The sequence below is a fragment of the Lampris incognitus genome, chromosome 5, assembly GCF_029633865.1.
Source record: "Lampris incognitus isolate fLamInc1 chromosome 5, fLamInc1.hap2, whole genome shotgun sequence".
Classification (NCBI taxonomy): Eukaryota; Metazoa; Chordata; class Actinopteri; order Lampriformes; family Lampridae; genus Lampris; species Lampris incognitus.
Genome location: NC_079215.1, coordinates 43,882,665 through 43,899,921, shown reverse-complemented (window position 1 = coordinate 43,899,921; position 17,257 = coordinate 43,882,665). Strand labels below are relative to the sequence as shown.

The 17,257-nt window shown below is 45.4% G+C and overlaps 1 protein-coding gene across 1 annotated transcript in view; it reads right to left on the bottom strand.

Moving 5' to 3' along the window:
• LOC130113010 (neuronal acetylcholine receptor subunit alpha-7-like) overlaps window positions 1–17,257 on the bottom strand; it is a 146,112-nt gene that overhangs the window by 115,193 nt on the left and 13,662 nt on the right. Inside the window, exon 2 of the mRNA XM_056280527.1 lies at window positions 13,397–13,536. Coding sequence (XP_056136502.1) covers window positions 13,397–13,536 — 140 coding nt within the window. The remainder of the gene's footprint in view (window positions 1–13,396; window positions 13,537–17,257) is intronic.

Here is a 17,257-nt window from a genome sequence, read left to right as displayed (position 1 = left end):
TCTCCAGGATGTCCATGTCTCCTCCATTTCTTGGGGTAGCGGAGCGTCCCAGTCACTGTTCTCTGTGGTGAGCTCTCAAAGGATAGATTTTCCGTGTACAGTGACAGGTGCTACAAAGCCCAGAGGATCATAAAGGCTGTTGGTGGTTGACAGAACACCGCGTAGTGTATAGGGCTTTGCTTCTTCTGAGACTTTGAAGTGGAAACTGTCCTTCTGAAGGTCCCAATTGAGCCCGAGACTGCGCTGTGCTGGCAGGCTCTCTGCGTCAAAGTCCAGGTCCTTCAGGTCAGTTGCACGATCGTTGGCCGGGAATGCCTCAATGACCTCTTTGTTGTTGGCCGCTATTTTGTGCAACCTTAGATTTGATTTTGCGAGCGTGGCTTGTGCCCTTTTAAGCAGGCTGACGGCTGCGTCGACTGTTGGGACGGATGTCAGACCATCGTCTACATAGAAGTTGCGTGTTACAAAGTGTCTGACATCTGGATCAGTGCACAGCTTGCTCTCCAGAACTGACTGGTGTAGTCCATATATGGCTACCGATGGGGATGGGCTGTTGCCAAAAACATGCACTTTCATCCTCAATGTCCTTGGAGAGGTCATTGTCTTGTAACCATAGGAAACGTAAGAAGTTTCGATCTTCTTCTCTCACGAGGAATGAGTAAAACATCTGTTCGATGTCAGCTGAGAAGGCGACTGCCTCCTTTCTGTAGCGCATGAGTATGCCCAGAAGTGTGTTGTTCATGTCGGGGCCAGTTAACAACACGTCGTTGAGTGACACGCCATCATAGGGTGCACTGGAGTCAAAGACGACTCTGATCTTATTTGGCTTCTTTGGATGATACACACCAAACATTGGTAAGTACCACCTCTCTTTTTCCTCGCGGAGAGGAGGAGCAAGTTCAGCATGACCATTTTCAAGTATCTTATTCATGAAGACAAGAAAATGTTCTTTCATTTCAGGTTTCTTCTCAAGGTTGCACTTGAGGGACATGAGACGGCTCAGAGCCTGAGATCTGTTGTTGGGGAGCCGCTTACATGGGCTGTGGAAAGGTAAGGGAGCTACCCAACTGTTGTTTTCATCTTTTCTCAGATTTTCATTCATTATTTTCAGGAAAGACGCGTCTTGGATTGATAGAGCAACCTGGTTGTCGTCCTTGGTTCGTCTGAAGACGGTGCATCCTACGTGGTCAGTTTCGCAGGTAAGTTTTCCTTTAGGACATGCTGTAGGACAATCATGAGTCAGAGTGTCACTGTATCTCTCTCTGACGTTGAACACATTGGGACAGGGCTGGAATAAGGTAGGGCGCTCTCTGTCTCCGATGTAGGTGTGGAACGCACTCACTGTGAGTGGCGTGTGGACAGTGCCCAGACACACGTTGCCAATAACAACCCACCGCAGATCGAGTTTCTGGGCGTAGGGTAGATCATATGGGCCATTGACTTGCTTGCGGACTTTATGAACTCTGATACTGTCCCGTCCGAGCAGAAGAAGGATTGGGGCGTCCGGGTCAAGCTCTGGGATAAGGTGTGAGATGGACTTTAAGTGAGGATGGTGAAGGGTGACATTTGGTGTTGGGATCTCATCCCTATTGTTTGGGATCTCGTTGCATTCGATGAGGCTGGGCAATGAAATGCTGATTTTTCCATTGACAGATTCCACCTTGTATCCGCTGGCTCTCCTTCCGATTGTCTCCTTCACTCCAGCGCATGTTCTCAAGGAGTAAGGAGCGCTTGGACTTTTGTCATTGAATATATCAAAGAGCTGTGACCGGGCCAATGATCTATTGCTTTGCTCATCTAGTATTACGTATGCTTTCACTGCTTTGTCTCTGTGCCCGGCCGGATAAACTTTTGCAAGACATATTTTGGAGCAAGAGCACTCTGCTTGTTCTCCGCCACAGACTTGTGTGCATTCGGAGGTGACGTTGGGTGCTGACTCGACCTGTGTACAGTCAGCGGAGACGTTGGGTGTGGATGTGACATCCTCCCCGCAAAGCTCTGAACCAGGGTCCTTTTTTTTTGGAAGAGCGGGCGGGGCCATTGTGGAGCGCTGTGTGACGATAGTCACTTTTGCACTCGTTGCATGGAGCTTTAAATTTACAGTTCTTTGCGATGTGCGTAGTGCTGGCGCAACATCTGAAGCACACCCTGTTTTCTTTCAAGAATGCTTTGCGTTCTTCAATGGGCTTCTCTCTAAAGGCGCGGCATTTCCAGAGACGGTGTGCTTTTTTGTGTATAAGACATAGTTTGTCACCGCCTTCTGCTTTTGAGGGTCTTTCACTATCAGAGCTGGTTTGAGGGGATACCTCTGTTTTGTGTACAGACACTTCTCGACATTTGTTTGGATTCCAGGCTACTTTCTCTGGTTTCTGTGTTGTGTCTGCAGTGAACTTGAAGCTGGGATCATTTTTGACACTATCCTGCTGGTGAACAAAGGTCACAAAGTGACTGAATGGTGGAAAGCACCCACCATGTGTACGCTTGTAATAGGCACCGTCGGAGGCCCATTTTTCCTGCAGGCTAAATGGAAGCTTCTGTACTATAGGATTGACACCCCTTGCTGTGTCAAGAAAAGAGAGTCCATGAAGGTCTCCTTCGTCCTTCGCTGACTGGAGTTCCATAAGCATATCACTTAATTTTGTTAACTTTGAATAGTCTCTGTTTGTTATCTTTGTAAAGCTATCAAGACGTTTAAACAGAGCCTCTTCGAGGGCATCTGCTGAGCCATAACGTTGCTCAAGTCTACCCCATGCCACGGCCAAGCCTGCTTCTGGTTTGTTAATATGTATAGCTCTGATCTGTTCTACATGTTCGGCTGACTCTTTACCTAGCCATTTGAGAAGCAGATCCATTTCTTCGCTTGGTGACAAATCTAAACCTACAGTGGCATTTTCAAAAGAGCGCTTCCAAGCTCTGTAGTTTTGTGGCTTGTCATTGAATTGAACTAGGCCTGCTACGACTAGCTCACGGCGAGTCACGTATCTGACAAAGTCTTTAATGTCTGACTCACTGTGGCTCAGATGTGGGGGGTTAGACTTAGGATAAGGCACGTTGTCATGGAGACGTGTGAGAGTCTGTGGGGGAGGAGCTATGTGTCTGTAGCCATCCAGGTGTGACTTAGGTGTCTCCTGTTTGAGTGGAAAGTCAATAGCTGGTGTGCTTTGGGCTGGATAGAATGGAATTGACTCTGGGTTCAAATTGTAGAATGGATTATTGTGACTTCTATCTTTGTCCACTTTTGTTGTTTGGATGTCAATCATGACATCACCATCATCCAGACATGCTGTGCTCTTTTTTCTTTGATCAATGAGATATTGTTTAGTGCGTTGTGCATTCTCAATAGGAGTGGGATCTGGACCTAGTTTGCTGCGTTTGTCACTCTTTGCATCCAAGGCATTTTCTAATGCCTCCGCTTCTGCCTCGGCTGCGGCTATCTCCTTTTTACAACTAAGTACGTCCATTGATGCTTCTAGCTCTGCCTTTGATGCTTCTAGCCATGCTTTTTCTAACTTTAATTCCTTTTCTTTTTCAGCGAATGCAAGGCGAGCCTTTGCTCCTTCCGCCTTGGCTCTGGCCTTGGCTACAGCAACGCTGGATGAACTAGATGTTATTGAAGCCTCAGAGCGTGTCTTTAAGGAAGTCTCTTCCATGGCGTCGTTGGGTAGAGGTTACCTGATAAGAAGATCGTCCACTGGTTGCGTGTGACGGTGTATGTTGTGTCTGTTAACAGCTTGGACCTCGTGATCTTGCCCGATGAGAAGCTGTTGTTTCACTGTGCTGCCCCCAGATCATAGCTTGGCAGCCAGCTAAACTCAATTCCCTCTATCAAAGACTCTGAAGAAACTTCTTGATTCCACAGGTTTAATGATAGACAGGATCAGGTGAAACTGTATGAATACATAGAATGCAAATTGTAAATACAACTGTAAATACTTGTAAATGAATCTACATGAAATAAACTATTATGAATGACATAGCCTTTCTCCTTTTAACCTATTAACTCTTATTTATGAATTGCAACTTATGACTTTATGAATTGTACATGAATTATGTATATAAACATAGCTATTTATCTGTATCATCCTCCGTTTTTAGTGAACTATGAGATGACGTCACGTGAGCTAGCTTGCTAGCAACGAAAGCTACAGCCAGACAACATGTCTATTTTAAGTCTGAAACACCAAAATGAAGGGATAATAACGTTTACCAAGAATAATCAGATGCATATCTAAATCAACAACAAGCTACATACCAACAATGCAACGTGTAGGTACAAGATGTACGATGATCGACGATGTCTAACAGGACCACGTTATGACTGGACACTTTCCCAACTTTCTACTGAATGAACTGAGCTCCGTCATAGAGGATCATGGGAACGTTTTCCTATTGTACACAGTTCCTACTTTCTGCCACTAGACAGCGCAAATGGACCGACAATGAAAATCTTAAAAGCAAATAATGAAGCATACTCCAGTGGTCACATAATGAACAGAATGGCACATAATGCAATAAAATAAAATAAATACTGTCTTATAACAGCACACTGCTAATATGCTGATTATTTTTAAGTACATTAGGCCAACCTTTATTATTTTAAATTTGGTGGTAATGCATAAAACTGTTCCCCCAACTGACTGCTCAAACCAAATGCAAAGTTGTGAAGCAGCTTTATCTTGAAGCCCCTCTGTGTCTGATGTACATTGCTGATTTCATGACATGTCCATACAAAACGCGTTCATTAGAACACAGGGTCTCTAAAGACGTCGTAAAACAAATCTGAGAGGTTTTGACAAAAAGTTGCACAAGACACACTACGTGTTGACCTCAACAACTCATATCAATGCCGTCCTTTGCAAGACTGCACTCTTATTTCATTTTTCTTTTTTTTTTTTTTTTTTACAAAAGAGTCGCCACTTCTTTGTGTTTTTGTGTAGACATGACACTGTGAAAGGCACTGCACATAGTGAAATCCATAACAAAGGCTGTTTTTTATATTGCAAGTGGGCAAAAAAAAGGAGGCAGGGGATCGCCCTGGGGGTTGGAGAAATGGATCCCCACCAGTTTAATGCATCTTTTTCTCTCTTTTGCCCCAGAGCGGCCTACAGCTCAGCACCCTGGACAGAGACGCGGATGCAATTTTTCTTCGCTGGATGGGCTTGACCTGTTGAGCTGCAGCCGCTGCCTGCCACAGCTGAAGCTGCCTGCACTGATTGCTGGGCTAAGATAAAAATACACACAATGGGCCATTGCTTTGTGTGTGTGTGTGTGTGTGTGTGTGGGGGGGGGGCATCTGATGTTTAAGTTACCCCTCTCCGTGCGGTGCACCTCCCCATACAGCAGCTAAGTTGATTACATCAGACCGACTCTCTGAGTGCTGTTGAGAAATGCTGGCAATCAGAGCCTTCTTTCTGTTGGACGTTTGAGCTCGTCTCTCACCTCTACCTTCCCGCAAAGGGCACTTCCCTTGGCTCCCTTAGAATATGTATATAGTCAGAGGCTGGACTTAATCAATAATAGAGGAAGAAGCATATATAAACCACAGAGCACCTAGCACCATGTAGTTATCATGAGAAGACGTACACTGCATCTGACAGGACTGACAAGCTCGGCTGGGAGATGTGACAGAATGTCGCTTTGGGTTTTTTGGATGAGTTCCTCGGCCCTGCAGTGAGGGTAACAGGGAAAAGGTTACGTGTAGGTTTGCGGAACAGTAAGTGCACGAGAGGAGGAACACAAAGTGAAGCTTAGAGTAAACTACAAGATGGAAATATATAAGAATGCATCTGACAGAATATACCACAATTACTGCAATTCTGATTGGAGTGCTAGTTGTTTGAGAAGGAGCAGGGTACGGCACAAGGTAAGAAGCAAAGTGCGGTGATTGTACAGTACTGCATGCGCCTTCTGTTTGCATTGTATGCAAGAATGTGTGTACATGCATGCATGCGCGCGTGTGTGTGCACGTCTCTGTATGTAGCAGCTACTAAGAAAAAACAGAGAAAGAGTTAGGTGAATGGACAAATCACAAAAAATCGGATTGAATCTTCTTTCTCCATGAAAGGAGCGAGTCCAGGCTCCTTATGCCATGAGATGGAAACAGGTGGAGGAGAAACAAAGAGTGGTTGTTTGTCAGAAATGAATAATAGAACTTGGCGGGTGCAGCCGCTGGTGAGCCCAGTGTGGTTCTGAATACTGTCTCACACCAGGACAGAGGAGAAAGACCTTGGATAACCAAAGTCTATGTGCCTGAGCACACACTGTTGTCACTGCAAATAATTCAAGTTCCCCTAAAGGCACGTTTTAAAGTTTAAAAATACTCTGCTATGATTAATATATTGTTTAACGTGGTTTTCCCACATTAAAAAAACTCTGAAAAGGGGTTGGAAGCACAACTACTCTTTTCTCGTTGAGAAATTCAGGATCTATGAATATGCAAATATCACAGCGCTCACGCCCCGCCCACCACCGCTGCTTCCTCTAGGGTTGCCTGGTTGAAGACCAATATTGGGTAGCGTTAAAGCAAACATTGGAGAGATTCAGCCATACATGTTCGAGTCTCAGTCAGACTCATGCCTAGTCCACACATACACGGGTATTTCTGAAAATGTAGCTTTTTCTATGCATTTTGGCCTTTCGTCACCAGGCAAACTCCGTTTTAGGTTACTGAAAACTGACCTTTTGGAAAACTTCTTCCAGGGTGAAGACATTGTAGCGAATTCAGGGGGCAGCCCAGGAACCACCACAACCGGGACGCGAACACAGGCCCTCGCACCACGGGAGACCTCGTTAGCCCGCCAACTAAAGGGTTGGACCCGTTAGCCAGGGCCTAGCGAGTCTAGTTACCATGATTGTTACAATATTCAGAAATTCAGTTTTCCCTGTCTACACAGGGAAAACGGAGTTTTTGGCTTGTTGGCTCTTTTTTTTCAGGATTCTTATTGGCCAACATTGTCACGCCCCATCTGGATAGTTATCTTTTTGTTTCTCCCAGCGTTCTTTGTCTACTTCCTGTTTTATTTTTATACTCACCTCTTGTCTCATTTCAGGTCCTTTACTTCCTGCCCTCATGTGTCTCCCTCCTGTGTGATTACCTGCCCTGCTCTAATGTGTTGCACCTGTGTCTCATTGTCTCCCCTCCTCCAGAGTGTATAGTCTTGGTGTTTTCTTCCTTCTATGCCAGTTCGTCTTGTTCCTTGTGACAGTGTTCCAGCATTTTTTCCTTGTGTGAGTTTCCTAAGCCCTATAGTTTCCTGACCTGTTTTGTGCCTTTTTGACCTCACCTTTCACCTGCCGATTTGGACACTGTTGCCTTGTTATACTTTTGTACCGACCCTTTTCTTATTAAAAGGACTGATTTTTGTGAACTGAGACCGAGTCTGCGTTTTGAGTCCAAGCCTGTGATACAGCGTTGACAAACATGGCTTTGGGGGTTAGGGCTATATCGCTACATGTTGGTTTATCATGCTCTTGCCAGCGCTTCCATTGGGTTTTTTTTTTGTGTTTTCATTTGGATTAAGATTTTTTGTAACTACTGCTCGTGTGAACAGGGTTTATTTTTTTTTTTTAAAAATTTTTAATGGAGGAAAATCCCCGTTTTCAAAAATACCTGTGTACATGTGGACTAGGCTCAGATGAGGTGTCTGTTGTGCACCAAGATCGTCAACTAGATGAATCAGAATGGTAAGTGTAGCCAGCATATTTTATTTGTTTATGTTGTTTGTTAGCACGTTAGCTTGTAACAGGCACTGGCCGACACAGTGTTAGTGGTTGCGTCTTCTCCTGGATCACCACCTTGCCGTGGTGGAGAAGCTTGCGGGCACCAACAATCCCAAGAGTTATGCCGCCCGGAGCTTGGCTCCTGGTAAGGTCACCCAAGACGGATAGGTCAAGGGGGAGGGTCCAGACGAAGCACGATCTAACAAAGACCTCAACGGCAGAACTGGCAAAAGCTGTCTCAAGGTCACAATGGTAGTGAAGGTGGATAAAGGCTAAAACAGAGGGTGGTCCCAAATCATTTTGGTTCCCCATGCCATTGGACTCTGGCCACCCCCTGCCAAGGACCGCGTAGTGGCTGCAGGCACATCAGCCTCTCCGCGTAAAAAGTTGTCACGCGCAGGCGTCCCCCCATTTTGCAGCTCCAGGATCGGCCTCTACATCCACTTGAGGACCCAAAGGGACCCAGAGGGAGGATGGTCATACTCAACCCTGGGTGACCGGTAATGATTAGTGGTTGTGAAACATACAATAACATCTGCTACGATGTTACAGTGTCTACACATTGATATTATGTAATTATATAATAGTGGTCTAATTAAAGTTTGCGGAAAGATATATTCCATCCGGCTGAGATTTCTATATTACATGTAGGGCTGGGCGATATGGCCTTTTACTAATATCCCGATATTTTTAGGCCATGTCACGATACATGATATATATCTCGATGTTTTGCCTTAGCCTTGAATTAACACTTTGATGCACACAATCATGCCAGTATGATGATTCTACGTGTCTACATTAAAATATTCTTGTTCATACCGCATTAATATATGCTGATTTTAAACATTCATTACTTACAACGTTATCTCCTTCTGTTTTTGACTATTTTTGTCGTATGGTGTTGTTCTGGAAAAAGAAGACACCAGACTCAATTGCGTCAGTGCTGGTTGCTTCGGCACTTTCTTTGATATGGCACCGGCCGGAGATGCGCCCGTGCGGAGTTTCAAGCACTCTTGGTTTTCTAGCGGGTGGGTTCTCAAATGGTGATATAAATTCGTTGTACTACCACCTTTTGTGGCGACGCTTTTGCGGCATACTTTACATATTACGTTTATTTGTTCAACGTCCTCCCTCTTGTACCCAAACCACCGTCAGACGATGGATCCTGCGTTGTTTTTCTTGGGAATTAATTCTCCCTCCTCCATTTGTCATAGCACCTGCTGCTGCCGCTACCTGAGATCTCTGCTGCTACATGCTGCCGGGCATATGACGTTGCACGTACGACAGAATGTGACGTACGTAACTAGGTGTGCTTGTTTTATCTCTGTGCGGAGAGATGAGAAAGAGTGAGAAAAACCTGTAGTTCAATACCCGTGACTAAAAGCAACTGCGTGACAATTGAACGTATACTCGAATATTCACGATATAATCATTTTCTACATCCCACAGAGAACAAGCCGCGATACATCGAGTATATTCGATATATCGCCCAGCCCTAATTACATGTAATATCTGTTTATCTTGATAGCCAACCAAGTTTGCCTTGGACCTTGCTCATTGGTACTAGTCTAAAATTCAAAACCGCCAGCATGAAACCCGCAATGCGCTTAAGTTTATGGTTCAGAGAGTTTTATTTGGGGCTAAGTGTGTAAAACATTGGAGGGAGTAACGATAACCCCCTGCCTTTAACTCCTGACACCGCTACCACTGCTTCGTCAGCCCTTGGAGAGCAGGAAAGACCCGGCAAGCCCGGTCAGGTTTGAGGTCCAGACTACAAAAGAATGCAAACCAGACCGGTTTTAGGGTGGAAAACGACTCACCTTAGGCCACCGCCATCATTTCATGTCGCTGAACTTTGAAACGTTAATACATAGTTTAGAGTTTTACTACTACCAAACAACGAGCAGCAGTTAACAAAAAGCTAACATAGTTAATGCTCTAAGTCACAAAAGCAATATCTTACATGCAGAAAGCTTTTATTTGACTGTTGGTCGATTAAAAGAAATACATAAATTACATATTGACTCCCGCTCACTGTCGCAGTCCCAGGATAAACAGCCAGCAGAGTATCAGCCTTCAAAACTAATGTCTTGTGAAAACCCAGTAATTTTTGCATTAGGTTATTCAATTCAATTCAGTTTACTGCCATTAAAAACAATGTGCAGACACATGTTAAAAATGGAATAAGGGCTGCGGGTTTGCCAAACAGTACAAGACAGACATAGACAAACATAACAGACACAGTATAAGATATATAAACAGACGAAGACCAAAAGCTAAAAACAAGTTAAAAAAAAGCATGAGTACAAAATATTTAAAAATATCCACAGACATTCAGTGGGTAGCCAGGTTCAGGTTGGCAACAGCTTGGGGAAAGAAGCGGTTTTTGAGCCTGGTAGTGTGGGCTCTGGGGCTCCTGTAGCGCCTCCCAGAGCACAGGGGGGAGAACAGTCCATGGCTGGGGTGGGTGGGATCTCTGCTTCTGCTGAGACCCCTTCGAAGGCAGCGTTTGTGATAAATGTCGTTTATGGCTGGGAGCTGGGTACCGGTGATATGCTGGGCCACCTTGACGACTCACTGCAGAGCTTTCTGGTCTACTGATATGCAGCTGCCGTACCACACTGAGATGCAGCTGGTCAGGATGCTCTCTATGGTGCACTGGTTGAAGTTGGTGAGAATTTTGCAGGAAAGACAGGTGCTCCTCAGCCTCCTCAGGAAATGCAGGCATTGTTGGGCCTTTTTCACAAGGGCCTGGGTGTTTGATGTCCAGGAAAGTTCCTCGCTGATGTGGACTACAAGGAATTTAAAGCTGAAGGCACACACCACTTCCATTCCATTGATGTGTATTGGGGAGTGGCAGCAGCTTCTAGACCTCCTGAAGTCTACAATCAGCCCCGTTGTCTCCTGCACATTGAGAACAAGATTGTTGATAATGCCAAGGGAGGCCAAGGGAGAGTAGTTTGGTGGTTAGTTTGGCGGGGATGATAGTGTTGAAGGCAGAGCTATAATCTATAAACAGCATCCGGATGTATGTGTTGTTAAGTTCAAGGTGGGTCAGAGCAAAGAGCAGGGCAGTGGCATCCTCCGTAGACCTTTTGGGATGGTAGGCGAACTGATGTGGCTCGAATGTCTGTGTGTGTGTGTGTGGGGGGGGGGATGTTTTTGATGTGAGCCAGAACCAGTCTCTCAAAGCACTTCATAGCAATGGGGGTGAGTGCTATGGTTCAGTAGTCATTCAGACATGTGGGTGTTGATTTCTTGGGGACAGGAATGATAGAGGTGGTCTTAAAGCATGCCGAGACTATGGATTGGGACAGTGAGAGGTTAAATATATTTGTGAAGACCTCACCCAGCTGGTCGGAGGACCTGACCCGGTATGCTGTCCGGTCCGACGGCCTTACATGTGTTCACTGTGCACAGTGATTCTGTGACCTCTGCAATCGATAAGAGTGAGCGCCTGGTTTTCTGGGTGGCTTGGGATTTTTGTGGCTGGGTCAGTATTGTCCTTGTCCAAGCGGGCGTAGAAATGATTTAGCTCGTCTGGCAGGGAGGCATCATGGACAGTGGGACCGCTCTTGCAGCTTTTGTAGTCTGTGATAGACTGAATGCCTTGCCACATTCACCGGGGATCAGAGTTATTGTGAAAGTGGTCCTCTATCCGTAGGGAATATTTATGTTTGGCTGTTCTGATGTCCTTTTTGAGGTTGGATCTGGCTGCGCTGTAGGCCTTGCAGTTGAACGCTGCACCCCAGGCTTTCAGCAGCTGCCAGACCTCACTGGTCATCCAGGGTTTTTGGTTTGGAAAAGTGCGGATTGAATTGTTTTTTTGGTGTGACACACTCAGTGCAAAAGTTAATGTAGGATAGTATGGCAGATGTCTGTTCATTAATGTCTATATGGGAGACATGGGTGGCTGAATGTAAAAAAAATACTCCCGTCTGTGTTGTCAAAACAGTCTTGGAGTTCAGAGACTGCTCCTTCTGGCCGGACAGTGATTGTCTTTACTGCTGGCTTGATCTGTTTTATGAGGGGTTTGTAGGCTGGGACCAGGAACAGGCAGAGGTGGTCAGTCTACCCCAGGTGGAGACAGGGGGTAGCTTTAATGTTTGTAGAGAAATGGTCTAGGGTGTTTTGTCCCCTAGTGGAGCAGGAGACATGATGATGGAATTTGGACAATACAGCCCTGAGGTTAGCCTGATTAAAGTCACCACCTATGACAAAGGCATTGTCTGGGTGTTTGGTCTGTTGTGTGCTGATGGCACATTGTAGCTGCTTAAGTGCTACCTTAGTATTAGCATGTGGAGGAATGTATACAGCAGCGATGGTAATGGCTGTTAGCTCCCTGGGCAGGTAAAAAGACCTGCACGGAATCATAAGGAGCTCAAGATCAGAAGAGCGATGCCTTTAAACGACCTTTATATTGTTGCACCGAGAGGTAGACATATATACTCAAACCTCCGCGGATCTTGCCGGAGTCATCTGTCCTGTCGGCACGGAGGCTGTGCGGCCCGCTAGCTCGACTGCCGAGTCGCCTATGTTGCTGTTGAGCCAAGTCTCCGTAAACATCAGCAGACAGCAGTTCTGCAGCCTTTTCTGAGAGGACAGTCTGAGTCTTACCTCGTCCATTTTTTTAGCTAACGATCGGACATTAGCAATGAAGATGCTGGGGAAGGGAAACTTTGAAGGGAGCGCTATTTAGCTTAGCACGTTGCCGACGGGGGCAGCGTTTCCACTGCGAGACCGGTGAGCGGATAATATCGATGGGGAAATTGTCCGTGATGGTGGAGGGAAGTGAGTAATCCGTTCTGAGGTTTAAAAGTTCCTGACGGCTGTAGAAGACCGCATGACCTACACGTGCAAATAAACTTAAAACTAACATATAAATAACAAAGAAAACATAGCACTGAACAGGGAGCCGCAGCAGCCGCTGCGTCCAGCGCGCCGCCATCTTGGTTAGCCCTGGAAACACTCCTCACTGAAATGAGCATTACAGATATGCAGCCCCTCCAGGTTTGTAGGTATGTGTGCCAGATGTTTGCTGTACTATGTTTGCTGTCAAATATTTCACCATGCTAATGCAAACTCGCTCTATGTACTGACAAATCAACTCTGCGAGGGAGGTTTCAAGTTTCTTTACCCGCCCTGTATTTGCATATGAGACTGTGATTGGCTTTCGGATCCATGACGTACAAAATCTAGCTTGCCTGGGGTACGTTTGAATCTCAGATTATAGGGAAGTGCAGAGAGCTTCTCCTCCAGTAGAGGAATGTGAAAACACCACTCTAGTGACAAACTGCACAAATACAAGCCAGTATAGAAAAAGTCAGACATTTTAGGTGACGCAAACATAAGTAAAATACATTTTTAAGTGGAGGGAACCTTAAAGTACCAGCACATTTAAAACAACTGTTCTTTTTATTCAAAAACTTGCACAAAGACAAACTATCTCTGTCCCTTGTTTTCCATTTCGTTCACTCTTTCTCTGTTGATTAAAATTAAAAAAATGAAAAATAATCACATGCATATGTGATCTATGTCTCCTTCCTTATTTGTCACTTAACCAGCATGCTTAAACACAACACCATGTGCTCTAATGCATATACTACAAATGCGCATCTGGGCAAACACAAAATGCCCAAATCAAAGCACAGGCCAAGAGCAGCTGATGAACACTCACCACATCGATGATCTGTAGGAGTGTGAGGCCTAGATCCACCACTATGGGGGCTGAATCATTTTGGACGGGCCTCTCCAAGCGATTATAGTTGACCATCAGGTCCCTGTACAGCTTCCTCTGGTAGACACCTCCATGACAACCTGGGGGGAAGCGGGGAGGGTAGAAAAAGGATAAAAATTGATCAGATGAGAGAATGGTAGACGTAAGAAGAGCATAAGAAATGGTTGGTATGGGGATGAGGGGAAAGAAAAAAAAAGGAAAGGTGGGATAGTAGAGAAAGGAGGGATAAAAGTGAGAGAACGGAGGGACAGAGCAGACGGGGAGATATAGGAAAGAGAAAGAGAGAGAAGAGTGAAACAAAAAGAGGAAAGTCAAACAGAGTGGTAGAAGTTCATGAAACCACAAGGAAAAGAGTGCAAGCGAGAGAGAAAGACTCAGGAATCAGGATCATTTGTCATTTCATTCCATGCGCCTACGCAGATGAAATGAAACGAAATATCATTTCCCCCAGCCCAGAGCAATGCAACACAAAGACAAAAACACATCCAAACTACAAGAACAAACATATCCAAACTACAAAAAACAAAACAAAACGAAAACACAAATATCCAACATATGAAAAAATAAAAATTCACTGCCCAAGGGCTAGCAATTAGCTTAGCCTGCCCCGCTTCCGGATCCTGACAGTCCGCTGTCGGTGTTTCCTCCTCGGGCACAACTCAAGGTAGGGCCATGGTCCCTGGGCCCACCAGATGCAGCAGACCAGGCTCTCCCAGCCGATCCAGCGTCAGCTCTCCCAGCCAGACACCTTCGACACACCTCCCTGTACTCCACACGATGACGCCAAAAAACACCGTCAATGCTAGGCAAGGCCGCTGCCAGACCCCATTCGGTATTATCAGAACTGGCGGTCTGCATGGGCTAGCAGTTAGCTTAGCCCAGCCTGCTTCCGGATCCTGTCAGTCCGCCCTCAGTGTTTCCTTTTCAAGTGCAGCCCCAGGCAGGGTCGTAGTCCCTGGACTCACAGGATACAGTAGAACAAGCTCTCCCAGCCGATCCAGCGCCAGCTCTCCCAGCGATCAAATGAAGACAAACATAGACACTGCATGGACAGTACATGGTGAGGCTGCCGCAAATGTGAATTCACGCCGCCATCTTCCCACACCGGAAGTGGATAAAAAGATATACCTTTTTTTTTTTTACAATCTTGACATACTTTTAATCCATAACCATTAACAAAAATGTGTTTGTCCTCCATGTGACTGTATGGACACGGTGGACAGCACTCTCCAGATCCTAGAGGCCATTTTTTCCATTCCAGACAGGTTCAGTTGAATTGATTTTAGTTTTCCTGTTTCCAGAAGACTGGGCCAAAGCTAACATGTTATGTTTTTGATGGCCGCAGTGTTTGAAATAGTAAGAGCTGTTGTAGAAGTGCTTTAAAATGTTTCACACTGGGAAAATTAACAGCAAGTTCTTTTGGGTTTTTTTTCCCTTCATGAGAGGGGATTACAGTACAACTTCCTGGCCGTGTTACAGACACAAGAGTTAAAACGTCTCCCAGGATCGGCGTCAGCATGGAGAGGGTGGCTGCTTTTTGCACAAATTAAACCCACTACAGGGCCTTATGAAATCAGCTTTTATTTCCCCCCAAAGCAGTGTTATTCATCCCCATTTTCACACCAGCCTCATCTTTTGCTCCAAGTATGGTATAGAACTTATCCATGCCCACACAAACCACACAACACATTTTTCCTCAAAAAGCATTTTGATCATGTATTCATTGGTAACAGTGAGCCCTTACATTAGGTCCTTTGTGTTGTGTTTTAAGGTATAGTGTGGCGACCACGCATTTTAATGTTATCACATTTGCAACAAAATAAAAACAACCCCCCCGCCCCTGTGACTAAAGACATTACAAATTACAAATATCAACCATTGTTTCAACTCATAACCATGTTGGAGCTGAGCACAAAGTATGTAAATGGTAAGGTGGGACTAATAAAGGAACTGAAAATGTGAACTGTGTGGATGCTTGAATTCTGCCTTTCTAAACGTAAGCCAAGATAATTCAGAATAATCTGAAGTGTTATGCAGCTTCCCCAGAGAGACAAGTGTAGTACAAACTGCATCAGACTTGAAGGGCACACAAACATTTGAATTGAACCCAAATAGTGCCCAAAACAAAGCCCTGGCCTACCTCAGTATCAGAGATGCTGTTTGAATTTGTTTCATTCATCTTACTGTGTTAGAGATCGCTTTCTGCTCTCTTGAAAAAAAATAACTCAAAATCTATCAACTCCTGTGTTTTCCTGCATTACAGTCCATTTTTGAACCTAGTTTCCACGTCTCTACCCATGTTTTTATTGCTGTAGAAGTCACAGGGCCCTCCGCCGTCGCAAACTAAGACACCAGAACACCGGCGCTGCCTTTACACCCGCCCCCCTCAGTATCGTTTGAGGATGCTGTCGAATGGCCCTGCGCCGCATCGCCTTCTCTAACCAGCCGGATGTTGTAGCTTTCCCAGTACTCTGTGAGCTCCCGTCCTTCTGTGTGTTGAGCGTATCGATGATCTTTGAGATCTCTTCCTTATTGTTTTCCGGTGCCGGTAGGACTTCTTCTGCTGTCCTCTCCACCAGCACTCCTTCCACTAAACGAAAGCACCTCCTGGAAGGATCCACTTCCTTCAGAGTGGCAATTTCTAAGCGACCTGTGCTCAATAATCTGCTTCTCAAACTTTGCTGCTTTGGAGGCCATGCTACGCTGATCCTGACGGATCCTCTTGAACGCCCAGGCTGTTCTCCTCTAGCACCGTTACTGGGTTTGTTCTTCGTGCCAAGAGAGATACAATTGAGATAGAGCAAACACAGTCTCACTCCCAACTCGCCGCATATGGACGCTTGGTCAGGACCCCTTTTCATCACTTTGCAACACTCTGGGTACCACTTTTGCATCAACTTTCAACGTGGAGGGTAGTTCCATATGCTTCCATTGAACTCACTTTCACTGTGTGTGGCTGGAACCGTATGTGCTTTTGGCTAAACCAGGGAGCAAAACCAAAGACCTGTTCTACCACCGTGGTGTCAAACCCTGAGCTCTGGACAGACATTGTCCCGGGTAAAAGAAGAGTCTAATACAACAAGCACAGTTCCACAAATGTCTCACCAGAAGTTCAGCTGGCGAACAGGTTTATTATTTTGGATGAGCTGTCTGTCAGTGAGCACAACAGTAATGCCACAGCTAGTTGACGCTAAAAGGGTACCCAGAGCATTGCAAAGTGACGAAGAGGGGTCCTGGCCAAGCGTCCATATGTGATGAGTTGGGAGTGAGACCGTGTTGGATAGAGAAAAGTAGGATGGGGAGAGAGGGAAGAATTGAAGGGAGAAATTGATGACTGGGTTCAGTAAAGATGATCTTCAGAGTAACTAACGTATTCAGCTATTTTCTCTTATTGTTTCTCATTTTAATCAACTCTCTGGGTCAAAAGAAAACTGATTAAGGCACAATAAGCTAAATCTATTATGAGTATAATGTTAGCACAATGAGAGGCAATTATGGGAACCATGCCTCCTTTTAAGTCTCTCCTGCATTCCTTCAGCCTCATTAAGTGGTTAACACAGTAATGAGCCAAGACACATTATGATGAATTAATATTAAAATGCATCCCCGGATGAAAAAAAAGATAATAGGGTGAGCTATGAATGTAGCCATGAATCCCCCCCCCCCACTCTCTCTGCCCCCTCCCTCTCTCTCTCTCTCTCTGCGGTTTCTTTTACACAAATGAATTTAGCAAAGTTAAGTCAGCCGTCAAACCACTAGTGTCTGTTCGGTCTTCCCGACATGTGCTACGATATATAAGTC